This window comes from Podarcis raffonei, chromosome 3 (assembly GCF_027172205.1).
Source record: "Podarcis raffonei isolate rPodRaf1 chromosome 3, rPodRaf1.pri, whole genome shotgun sequence".
In the NCBI taxonomy this organism is placed as follows: Eukaryota; Metazoa; Chordata; class Lepidosauria; order Squamata; family Lacertidae; genus Podarcis; species Podarcis raffonei.
In genome coordinates this window covers 102,859,976-102,872,627 of record NC_070604.1, presented here as the reverse complement: position 1 = coordinate 102,872,627, position 12,652 = coordinate 102,859,976, and the positions used below count along the sequence as shown (strand labels likewise).

At 39.9% G+C, this 12,652-nt stretch overlaps 1 protein-coding gene across 6 annotated transcripts in view; it reads left to right on the top strand.

Annotated features, from left to right (window-relative positions):
* The window catches only part of THADA (THADA armadillo repeat containing), a 158,564-nt gene that overhangs the window by 41,874 nt on the left and 104,038 nt on the right, over positions 1–12,652 (top strand). For all 6 annotated transcript variants that reach the window (XR_008329722.1, XR_008329723.1, XM_053383336.1 and 3 more), the window contains 4 exons: positions 2,307–2,439; positions 3,513–3,626; positions 5,103–5,225; positions 7,420–7,511. Coding sequence is in view for 4 of the 6 variants with exons in the window: in XM_053383336.1 (XP_053239311.1) it covers positions 2,307–2,439; positions 3,513–3,626; positions 5,103–5,225; positions 7,420–7,511 (462 nt within the window). In the remaining 2 variants the exon portion in view is untranslated. The remainder of the gene's footprint in view (positions 1–2,306; positions 2,440–3,512; positions 3,627–5,102; positions 5,226–7,419; positions 7,512–12,652) is intronic.

The window sequence follows — 12,652 nt, the reverse complement described above, 5'->3', positions numbered from 1 at the left end:
GTCCCAATATATACCATAGACACAGGAACATATTTTTTTCACAATTCTGAAAAATAAGCTAATATGGCTTTACAAGGTCTCTTACAACTTGGAATATACACATGTGTAATAATCACGTCTTGCAATCAGTTGGTGAGTGGACATTATTTTGGCTCAGATTGCAGTTCCGTTTGCCAGGGAGAACCTGGGAGAGGGCATGCAGGCTTTTAAAAATTAGAAAATCCTGTCATTTTAAACATGTGTCAATGAGGTGTGAGAACTGGCACTGCTGGAAAGGTTTACCTGCATGAGCTGAAATTACAGATGTGCTGGTGCATGAATTTCAGTAAGACTTTCAGGATACAAGCAGATTCCTCTACTCCTTTCTTCTTTTCAAGTACTAAGGATTCCCCCATGCATTCTTAGGTGGAAGAAGACGAAAGGACTAGATGAGGCAATTTTTTAGTTGTGTGTTTTACATAATTAACAGTTGGTAAAATGAGTTGAGATTACGAGCTCGGAAGAAAATTAGGGTTGCATTCCACTCTGTCAAACTCGGAGCAGACTCATTGAAATCAGAATACTTAAGTTGTTGTTAACTTTGCTGTCTGGTCTTTGACTGCAATAAAGATTGATTGATTGAATACTTAAGTCCATTAATTTCAGTAGGTCTCTTTTGCTCAGTTTGGCCAGATACAATCCTTAGTGTATAAATATAGAACAATCAGTATATAATAATGTAAACAGGTGTTATATGGAATAACTCATCCTCTTGGAAGATGACCTGTGTTTCTTAGGGCATGAGAAGACTGTGGGATAAGAAGAATAAGACCCTTTTATGTGCTCCTCTTATTAACATTCATATAACATCTGAAGCCACATACTTTAATCTCTTGCGGAGCTAAGCAGCGTATCTGCTTAGCCTGTTTTTGAACAGTTTGCATCTTCTGCAACTAGCCTTAATTTATTGAGCTGTTTCCTTAATGTCATCTGCACTGCATTTTGGAAAGTATGTGAAATGGGTAAATACTTCAGTTTGACCAGCTGGCTGAACTATATTTTGGGCTGCGCATGGCATCCAGGTAGAATTTGAGGTTTTGCTCCTTTGCTGGAGGCTATTCCTCTAGTTTTGGCAGAAATATTTATTTTTAAGACTACGGTGCAGAAAGGCTATGCCAAACGGTGTAACAGCAGAGGAAAAATACTTCATGGTAAGAGGACACTTCTGACACCACAACAAAGCACCGTTATAGCTCAGCCTTGCATGCAGAAAGTCCCAGGTTAAAACCTGGGTGTCTCCAGACAAGGCTGGGAAAAGCTGGTGTCTGAAACCCTGTAGAGGCTCTGCCAGCTGGTATAGACCAGACCAGGCATCCCCAACCTTCAGCCCTCCAGATGTTTTGGACTACAATTCCCATCTGGAATTCTCAAAACATCTGGAGGGCCGCAGGTTGGGGATGCCTGGACCAGACTAATGATTAGGCAGTTTGGTCTGCATTCTAAGGTTAAGAGCGGTGGACTCGTAATCTGGTGAACTGGGTTTGATTCCTCACTCCTCCACATGCAGCTGCTGGGTGAACTTGGGCTAGTCACACTTCTCTGAAATCTCTCAGCCTCACTCACCTCACAGAGTGTTTGTTGGGGAGAAAGGGAAAAGGAGAATGTTAGCCGCTTTGAGACTCCTTTGGGTAGTGATAAAGCGGGATATCAAATCCAAACTACTACTACTACTACTACTACTACTACTACTACTACTACTCTTCTTCTTCTTCTTCTTCTTCTTCTAAAGTCCTCTTGGGAGAAATTGACATGAGCTAGTTGTTGTTGTTTAGTCGTTTAGTCGTGTCCGACTCTTCGTGACCCCATGGACCAGAGCATGCCAGGCACTCCTGTCTTCCACTGCCTCCCGCAGTTTGGTCAAACTCATGTTAGTAGCTTTGAGAACACTGTCCAACCATCTCTTCCTCTGTCGTCCCCTTCTCCTTGTGCCCTCCATCTTTCCCAACATCAGGGTCTTTTCCAGGGAGTCTTCTCTTCTCATGAGGTGGCCAAAGTATTGGAGCCTCAGCTTCATGATCTGTCCTTCCAGTGAGCACTCAAGGCTGATTTCCTTCAGAATGGGTAGGTTTGATCTTCTTGCAGTCCGTGGGACTCTCAAGAGTCTCCTCCAGCACCATAATTCAAAAGCATCCATTCTTCAACATGAGCCAGAGCTTTTCCAAAAAAGGAGATTTCACTGATACCTTAAGATCATTGTTATGTATCCTGATTTCCGTGTTTTCAGTTGTAGCCTTTCATTTGTTTTCATGCTCCTGTTTGCCTTGCAGGTGTGACAATGAAAGCCTACACAGGCTGCCAGAGCAGTGGCTGTGCAATGTACTGGAAGAAATCAAATCTAGCGATCCTTCTTCTAAACTATGTGCCACTAGACGCAGTGCTGGGATTCCATTCTATATACAGGTACCTAAGATGCCCTTCTAATCTTAAAACAATTGCAGTTTCTTCATTGGATCTGCTGTAAGAGCTGCAGGATTGTCTTGAATATTAAAATGTCCATGGGTTGTCTTTGGTTCTTCTTCACACACACACACACAAAAACTTAGTTACAATTGTGGGTAACAGTACAGTAGTCTCTACACACCTGTCTTACTTTCATTGAACCTATGTCAGCCCAGGTATAAGCAGAGGAAGAAATTCCGAGCTCATCTACAATATGGAATATCATGGGCTCCATTTGGGTTTGTACAGAACAAAACAATGAGCAGAATCTGGAATGTAGCGCTGGACAGTTGGCTGTCATTTCCTGAAAATAGGTTACTTTTTTGCTTCAGGGATAGCATTTATTATTATTTTTTTTTACTACAACTAAAGATCTGGAATGAGCTTCACTTGAAGAAATATGATGCACCAAATATGCGTGCTACTTTTTGGGAAGTGAGGAGCAACCTTGAAAGTCAGGCTATAAATATAGACCTTATAAATACCTAAGATGAAAATGACAAGAGTATATGTGTACAGTAGTACAAACCTTCCTCATTCCTTGTATAGCTTCAAAACCAGTGCTTGTTAAAATTAATCAAATAATTATTGGCTCTCTCCAGTTGCATAATCCAAAACAGATAATGTATTATGAATGAAAGTAACAGAATTAAGACAAGCGAGAGGTGCTTTCTTAATGGTAACAGATTAAAAAAAAATCCCTGAGGTTTTTGCTTCTCTAGCTTGTTCCTAGAGCTGCCAGTTTCATTTCTCAATGTTATATTACTCTACTGCTCGCACCAACTCTGGCTAGCGTTCATCTAGAAAAATTGCCTCTTTAATGAGTCACAATTGTGTTTTGATTTAAACGTTGAAAGTCCCTTTGCCACCTCCTGGGACTTGAGGCTGAGGTCTGATGCTCCTCATCATTTGTGCTAGATAGGTGTGTGTAATATATGTGTGTGTGTATGGAATCTTGAGGCAATTGGGTCGGATCTATTTGCAAAAGTTTAGTGAGTTGTGCTTTGTCTTTTATTCTTCTTTTTTCGTTCTAGGCTCTGCTAGCTTCAGAACCGAAGAAGGGTAAAACAGGCTTGTTAAAAATGACAATGAAAGAGTTGATTTCTTTAGTTTCACCTTCAAGTACTCCACCAAGCACAATCCCTCAGGTAATATCTACCTTGCACCACAATGCAAAGTCAGTAAATTTACATGTTGTTTCTTTAGGACAGAGATCGGGGCAATCTGGGGCCCTCCAGATACTGTTGCACTTCAACTCCCATCTTCCTTAACCATTGGCTATACTGGGTGGCAGTGATGGGAGTTGGGATCCCAACAGTACCCAGAGGACCACAGGTTCCCTATCAGTGCTTTAGGAAACGGTTACCATAGAATAAAGGCACACTGTCGTCTAGCCCCTATGACCCTCCTTTGGATTCATGCCAAAGGAAGAACAGTTGTACCTCGAAAGTTGAACAGAACCCGTTCTGGAAGTCCGTTCGACTTCCAAAGCGCGGCTTCTGATTGGCTGCAGGAAGCTCCTGCAGCCAATCGGAAGCCGCAGAAGCCCTGTTGGACATTCGGCTTCCGAAAGAATGTTCAAAAACTGGAACACTCACTCCTGGTTTTCAGTCGTTTGGGAGCCGAAACGTCCGACTCCCAAGGCGTTCGGGAGCCGAGGTTTGACTGTATTAACTCCAGTAATTCATTGCCACAATAAGTTTTATTTATATCTCTTGTAATGTTTTTAATCTGCCTTTCATCCCAAAGCAATCCTAGGACAGGGTACAGTAAAATAATCTAAAACCAAAGCGCCACCAAAAATATCATAAAACAAAAGGAGGTAAAAACTTTACAAGGACAGAAAGATATTGAAACCGGTACACTCAGTAACAGAATTGGTACGTGGCCCTTCAAAGGCTTGAGAAGAAGAAAAGCTTCAGCTTATGACGAAGCTGATATTTATTTTAAAGTATTTTGTAAACCACTTAATGTTTCAAAAATCTCTTAAGCATACAAATAATGTGAAAAAGGAAGAGCTGCTTAAAGACCATTATGGATATGAGAACTAATCCTTAATTTATTAATTTATGCTGAAAAGTAAGAAAAGATTTCAAGTATTGAGGTGTAGAATTCTAGAATAATTTCCCAGAGTGTACAGAATAGACCACTGACCTAATTTCAATGGCCTTCCCAGTGTCTTCTGGGGGGATAAATGCCAAAACAAAATATCCTTTCTGTGATAATTCACTCTCAGCGGGCTTCTTGCTTCAAATGTGGGTCCAGGATATTGGATTTGTATATCCTTCAACAGGAGCACACATACTAAATATAACTTTAATGTAGATTAAATTAGTATTTTATTGCGGTGATGTGTGTGGTGCAGACACAGTTTACTGGGAACAGGCCTGGTGAGATTTGTTTCCTGTATTGTTTTCATGATGTGCCTTTATCTTTTACCAAGCTGTTTATTCCTGAAATTTACCAGGCACGCAGTTATCAACATGGTCCCTGACTCTTAAGTCAAAGCAGGCTACTATTCAGGGCTTGCTCGCTTTTCAGAGTTACAGTTTTGAAGTTAAAGTACACAATTTTGAGGTTATTCCGATAACTAAGTAGCCTGTATTGACTTCCCTCCCTACCAGGTCCATGCTTTAAATATCTTGAGGGCTTTATTCAAGGACACCCGCTTAGGAGAAAACATCATTCCTTACGTGGCAGATGGAATGCGAGTGGCAATATTAGGTTTTACGTCCTCTGTCTGGGCAGTAAGTTGATCCTTTACGTTTAGTATATTAAGTTTGAAAGCCACATGTTAATGGTGGTAACCGGGGCATTGATTGTGTTTCTCAATAACACTACAATGCCTGATTAGATTTTTATGAATTCTTTTTATAGAGTTATATGGAAAGAATGCCAAGTGGACAGCGTGCAGGAAAGGCTATAAAACAGCCTACAGAAACACTGAATTTTGGCTCTTGGTATTCTTTTTATTTGGTTTTTATTTAGTTTCCTGCAATGAAGGCAGAGCACCGCATTCACCTTCTGACATGGAAAGCTGCTTCTACTTGGTTGATTAATATTAAAAACTCAGTAACTTTTTAACACACACGCTTATATATATAGAGAGAGTGCCAGTTGGAGGTGATAATGAAGTCTCTGGTGGCATGCTTGGTCTAGAATGAATACTTTAAGTTTAAGTTATTAACAATGGGCTGCATCCACGTAACTCAGAGTTTCCCAAACTTGGGTCTCCAGCTGCTTTTGGACTGCAATTCCCATAATCCCTGTCCTGCTAGCTAGGGATGATGGGAGTTGTAGTCCAACAACATCTGGAAACCCACGTTTGGAAAACCCTGATCTAACTTCTACTCTGTTATTGTTCATTAATTTCAGTGGGTCTAAAAGTAGAACAATGTTTCTGTGGGTGTGGTCAGTGAAAATATAATGCTGCAAGATCAGTCCCCCCCCCCCGCAATTAATACAATTTAATCACCTTAGTAACAGTCCCTAAATAACATTATGACTTAGTTTTCGGGTAATGCTGTGCCAAACCATGATTTAGGGAGAACATGTGAGCATGCAGGTTCTCTCAGAGGAGATCTTGACCAGTGTGGTGTAGTGGTTAAGAGCGGTAGTCTCGTAATCTGGTGAACCGGGTTCGCGTCTCCACTCCTCCACCTGCAGCTGCTGGGTGACCTTGGGCTAGTCACACTTCTCTGAAGTCTCTCAGCCCCACTCACCTCACAGAGGGTTTGTTGTGGGGGAGGAAGGGAAAGGAGATTGTTAGCCGCTTTGAGATTCCTGAAGGGGAGTGAAAGGCGGGATATCAAATCCAAACTCTTCTTCTTCTTCCTCTTTTCCTCCTCTGGTCCTGCTGGAGTTTCTGCTGGCCTTTGAGCCATGTTTTGGCTTATCATGTCTTCTGAATCTGGGTTTTGTGGTTTCTCTAACTCAGTGGTTCCCAACCTTTTTTGGGCCATGCCCCACCTAAGCATCTCTAAAATCCTGATGCTGTCCCCTGTCCCCCCTGTGAAACATAATTCTTATTATTCAAAAAGTGAACTCCTATTCATGTGGAGGAAGCCTAAAAGGCCATTAGCTTGGTCTAAACAAGCTTCCAAAGAACATGGCACCCATGAAAGAGAAAAATAAAAGAACAAAAGGACAGTTGGAAGTACTGAGGAAGAAATCTCTAAGAAATTGTTAATAGTAATAATGATAATATGAAGTGATATGAAAAAATAGCAAGTAAAGTTCCAAAACATATAATAGAAAACTGAAATGCATAAATATAAAATAATTTTAATAGAAGCTTTTTATGTAATACTTTGATCATTTTAATTACTATACAATAAAATAAAGGTACCTAACAAATTCAAAATACAATTTGAGCTCACCTCAAGATAAAAAAAGTGTACGTCACAATATACTGTATATGAGACCCCTAGAACCATAAGAAATGCAAAAAAAATAAATACTGTTAATAACTCATTCTTGAATTCCCCCCCTTAAAAATCAAATTGCCCCCCCCCATGGGGCATATGCCCCACATTGGGAACCACAGGTCTAATTCCAGTATAAATAAAAGTACAAGTTGAAATTAACATTATGTTTTTAAAATGAAGCTCTTTTCTCTTATTTGGGCTTTTTTCATCTACTTTATTTTATATTATATTTTTATTAGTTTTTTAACAACATTTTCAACAATTATTAAACATACTTTTATATCTTATACACTTTTTTTTACTTCCATCAATCACACCTGAAAATTTTCCAATCTTATCACTTAATTTACATTTCTTACTTTCACTATTACATTTAAATATTGTAACTAATGTCTCTCTTCTTTCTCTTCTTTGCAATATTTCATATTTTTCATCTGCTTTAACTTATGCATAATGAAAAGATATAGGAAAAATTGGGATGTCATTTAACACTTGCCTTTATGTTGCTTGATAGGTGAGAAATTCATCTACTCTTCTCTTTAGTACATTGATCACAAGAATATTTGGGGTTAAAAGAGGAAAGGATGAGAACTCAAAGAAAAACAGGTATGGTACATGGATGATCTCCTTGTAAAACAGGGTTGGGGAACCTGTGGTCGTCCAGATGTTGTTGGAATGCAACTTTTATAATCCCTAGTCAGAGATAATGGGAGTTGTAGTCCAATATTATTTTGGGGGGGTCACATGTACCCCACCACTGCTATAAAATATTCTATGCCCAAAAAGAAACTTGAGAAAGGTCCCTTATTTTTGATGAATTTATATGAAATTTATTGTTATCATCTGATACCAATAATTAAACTGTGTTAAAAAATAATAATATTATGACAGCAAGAACATGATGCTCTTAATCTCAGGGTCATGGATTTGAGCCCCACATTGGGCAAAAGATTCCTGCATTGCAAGAGGTTGGACTAAAGTCTATGATTCTTAATTTGGGTGTAAAATGGTGCTCTCGGCTAATGTTTGCAGTTATTTTACTATTCCTGGCCTGCTAAGCTGTTGTTTTTTCTTTTCTTCATTTCCCTCACAAAGTATACTTCAGACATTTGTGCAACATGTTGCTAATTTAGATTTAGCTGTATAACTTTTAAAACACGGTCCTAAACCTGCTTGCACAGAAACCACCCCAGGTTTATTTGGTTTAGCTTAGTGGAAGACAGGAGTGCCTGGCGTGCTCTGGTCCATGGGGTCACGAAGAGTCGGACACGACTAAATGACTAAACAACAACAAAGTATGCATAGGATTGCAGCCCTCATTTCACAAATGCTACTGTTCCATTATCTTAAAAGGATGTACAAAGCTCTAAGCATAAGAAGCAAGATTTGGATATGTTTATAAATGGAAGATATAGGTAGGTAGCCGTGTTGGTCTGCCGTAGTTGAAACAAAATAAAAAAAATCCTTCCAATAGCACCTTAGAGACCAACTAAGTTTGTTATTGGTATGAGATTTCATGTGCATGCACACTGAAGAATCTGAAGAAGTATCTGAAGAAGTGTGCATGCACATGAAAGCTCACACCAATAGCAAACTTACTTGGTCTCTAAGATGCTACTAGAAGGAATTTTTTTATTTTGTTTCATAAATGGAAGAGTACACATTGAGGGGTTTTACCCCCACAATTCATTGTCATGTGATTGTTCTACATGTATTTCCTGACACCTTTAAATGCCTTGAACTCTTTCATAATTCAAATTTCATGTATCTGGAGTCTCGCTTCAGAAAAGGCGAAGGGCCTGGGTCTTTTCTCGTGAGCCTTTGCAGAATGGGCCAGGAATAAGTGAGCTGATTCTGAAAGTGAGAGAACTGTGGTGCTTCTGGTTTGTAGCCTGGGTGGTAGGTTGAATTCTTAAATGGATTCTGGACAGGAGTGGGTAACAGGGCAGAAAGTGTCAACAAGGAGTTGTAGCAAAGCCAGAGTGAGGCAGAAGCAGGCAGGAGCAAAGGGAAGCACAGGGCCTGAGAACAGCACATCCAAGGGCTGCAATGTAACTTTACAGTTACACACTTGTTTGGTCCAAATGGGCTTTAGCCAATAGTCTGTACTGCAGGGATGGGCTGGAGGTTCTGCTGTCACCTGTTTTCAATTAATAATATTCTTGATTGAGGGATGTACAACTCTGAAATGGTGCCAGCTGCAAGGGTAAACTGTGTACAATTTAAACCAACACATGACTGACTGAAATTCATTTTCTGAATAATATATAAGCACGAATAGAATCTAATCTGGTGATTTTGTTATTTGGGTATGTGCGAGCCCTTCAGGCTGCATGCCTACACTAATTTAATTTTAAGAATCACTTTTGGGAACTAATCCTTTACAATGAAATTATAACAATAATCTCGGTTTGAGGAAACCTGCATTTTATATTTATTTGTTCTGGTTCAGCAGCTGAGACACTTTTGTAATAATAAAAAAACCGCTAGATGTCTCTCTTGATTCATGTTTTTTTTACTGCAGAATAATCACTGTGTACCTAGAGCAACGATATGTAGTTCGCTTTCCTTCAGGCATCCTTTGTTTCCAATATGTACTTATGTTTGGATTACAGTCAAGTACATTTTATGTAACTTTCTGGGTCGTTTTAAATGAGCCAACATTTTCAAACTGGGAAGCCTGAAGGTAGGAACTTTTCCATAAAAGTGGATCTTATTTCCACAGATGTTGTGTTGATCCACCTCCTGTACCTTTTCACTTAATAGGCAACCACAGATACGTTTTAAAATTAGGTTACATGGGCAGGTGTCATTGACATGAGTGGAAAGTCTGATCTCCCAGATTGTGCGATGATAGAGGAAGCCTTGCTAAATTAGATGCAGCTTGTGCCACAGGTTATTGAGGACCTAAGCTTCTAATTTCTATATCCAAGGCTGAACATTTAGAAGAGGATGTTGCAGCATGGTTTGACAGAAATGAGAGGCCAGGCAATTTTAAGAAAATTATTTTTCTTTCCTTACTTCTGCAAGAATCCATGGCAGTGGTACTGCATTTTACATTGAGGAAAAGAGTTTCCCATCTTCCCAGCCAGTTGAAAATCTTCAGTTTACTCATGGGTTTGTTTAAAGTGTAAATGAATTACCCTTGCCAAAGGTGCAGGAAGCTTGTACCAGTTTAACATCCCCCCCACCCCCGCTTTCTCTTGTAGATGTATTTAAAACAAGGGATGGAAAACATATTTACACCCAAATGCCTTCCATTCCCGTCTGCCCTAAAGAAAGAAATAATATTCTTCTCTGGCTCATTACATCTGTCCTCTTTTTGGCTTTCTCAAACCTCTCAATCTGTTTGAACATTATCTCTCCTCCACCCCTGCAGGTCAATTTTGAGAGGTGGGCAGAACCACCCACCTGCCAATCATCTGATGATGTCAGGTGTTTGACAGGTGGGTTGTCCTACTGACAGGTCAAAGTTGGCCCAGGGGGTGACAGGAAAACACTGCCCTATCAGGATCGAACTCCCTGCACATCAGGTGACTCAGTCCGGCTTTTCAAGCTTTGCCAAGCCAGCCAATTCCCAGCAAAACTGTTATACAGTACTTTAACTACTTTTTTTAAAAAAAATTTCTCAAATGACATCGGAATTAGCGTCCTGGTGGAATTTCCGAAAGTTGGCAAAAATGTCCGGGGAATGGCAACCCATGTCAGAAATGTTGATTTTTTGACGAAATGCCAAATAATAGCTCCAAATTTGTCTTTTCTTTCCTTTTAGATTTTGAAAAAAAGTGCTCAACAACTTTTGTGCCCAGATTTTCACTTTTTGAAGTATGGCAACCCTACTTATATAGATGCAGTTCAAATCAGCAAGAAATGCGATTATTTCTTTAATAGCATCCTTGTTCCTCATTACTTAGTGTAGGATTTGCTGTTAAACCCATAACACTTAGAAAAGTTCAGCCTCTGCTGTGAGTAGCAGATTTTCCTGTCCATATCTTGTTGTTATATATGGACTCCAAGCAACAGTGGGGTTTCCTACTTCCCGTGTATTTATCATAGGGCCACTCCACACATTATACTTTTAGGTGTTGGATGTGACTAATAGCTGCTTGGAAACTTACTCCTTACAGGTACAGAGAACAGATTTGCTGTATACACTCAGTGTCAGCCACTGATTTATCAGTGTAAAAATTTAGTGGAATGACTTTTGTAAAGTGCAGGTAACAAGCTATGCTTTTGGACACCTGTATAAAGATCACTGCTGCTGTTGCCGTTACAGAATGAGGATGGAAAAAATGTCTGAACTATTGAACTTCAGTACCTATAATTTCCTGAAACACACTTATCTTCTGTTTACAGCTTTGAAGAATGAGTAATGATTCTTCCTTTTACTGGCATGTTGAGTGCAGATTTCTCTGAATTCCAATTAGTGTTTGAGTACTGATCAGAAAGACTATTCAGGAATTGATTTTGTTTTTTTTCTTCCCTTCTTGCCAAAGCAGCTTCTCCGGAATGCCATCATTTATTCTGTAGTAGGATTCCTTTATTCAGAATCGCTGAATAAAGTGGTACCTCCCCTCCACAAACATGAATATTAACGATAGTCCAAGATTTTCTCCCTTTTTCATGATGTAGTTAACAACGCAAAGGCAATCTCCCATGAGCTACAGAATTCTGAAACAGGCTGTAGAGAAATTCATGTGACTGCATGTCTCTTGGATGATATTGATGAGAAAGAAAGCACTTTGTGTGTGTAAGTGAATTTAGGGGATAAAATCATTCTTGCGCTGCTAATTATTGAATAGTGTAGCTTGCTGATGGAAGGCATCCGTGGGAGAGCAGGTTCTTCGTGGAATTTTAAGGAAAGAAGTGTCAGTGTTGCAAAGGCTGACTTTGTGTAAATCAGATGCATTCAACTATGGTTGGAAAAGTTTGATAGGCAGGGTTTTTTTAACTTTTAAAAAATCTAGTACCCACTATGAGACTTGGGACACATTTGCAAGTGTTCAATCAGAGTTAAACTTATGAGTAAGGAACACGTGCCCCTCCAAATGATGTTGGACTTCCAGCTCCCATCAGCCCCAGCCAACATGAATAATGGTCAAGGTTGGTAGAAGTAAACCACCTGGGGGGGTGCACAGGGCTGATTTCCTTCAGAATGGATAGGTTTGATCTTCTTGCAGTCCATGGGACTCTCCAGAGTCTCCTCCAGCACCAGAATTCAAAAGCATCCATTCTTTGGCAATCAGCCTTCTTTATGGTCCAGCTCTCACTTGCATACATCACTACTGGGAAAACCATAGCTTTAACTATATGGACCTTGGTTGGCAAGGTAATGTCTCTGCTTTTTAAGATGCTGTCTAGGTTTGTCATTGCTTTTCTCCCAAGAAGCAGGCGTCTTTTAATTTCGTGACTGCTGTCACCATCTGCAGTGGTCATGGAACCCAAGAAAGTCAAATCTCTCACTGCCTCCATTTCTCCCCCTGTTTTAGTGTGATGAGAACAAGCCATGTTGAGCCTTGTGTTGAGCTTCCGTTTTTGCTTTTCTATTTAAAACCGGTCTGTTCCAAGCAATACCTAGTTGGCATTAATCATGGTTTTCAGTTCAAATTACATATAAAGCTGTGTTTAAGCAAAGCAGAAGCAAAAAGGGGAGAGCACACAGGTCCAAGGCTCACAGTGGTTCATTCTTGTGTAATGTCTCAGGGCCATGGGTTCAAGCCCAACATTGAGCAAAAAGATTCCTGCAT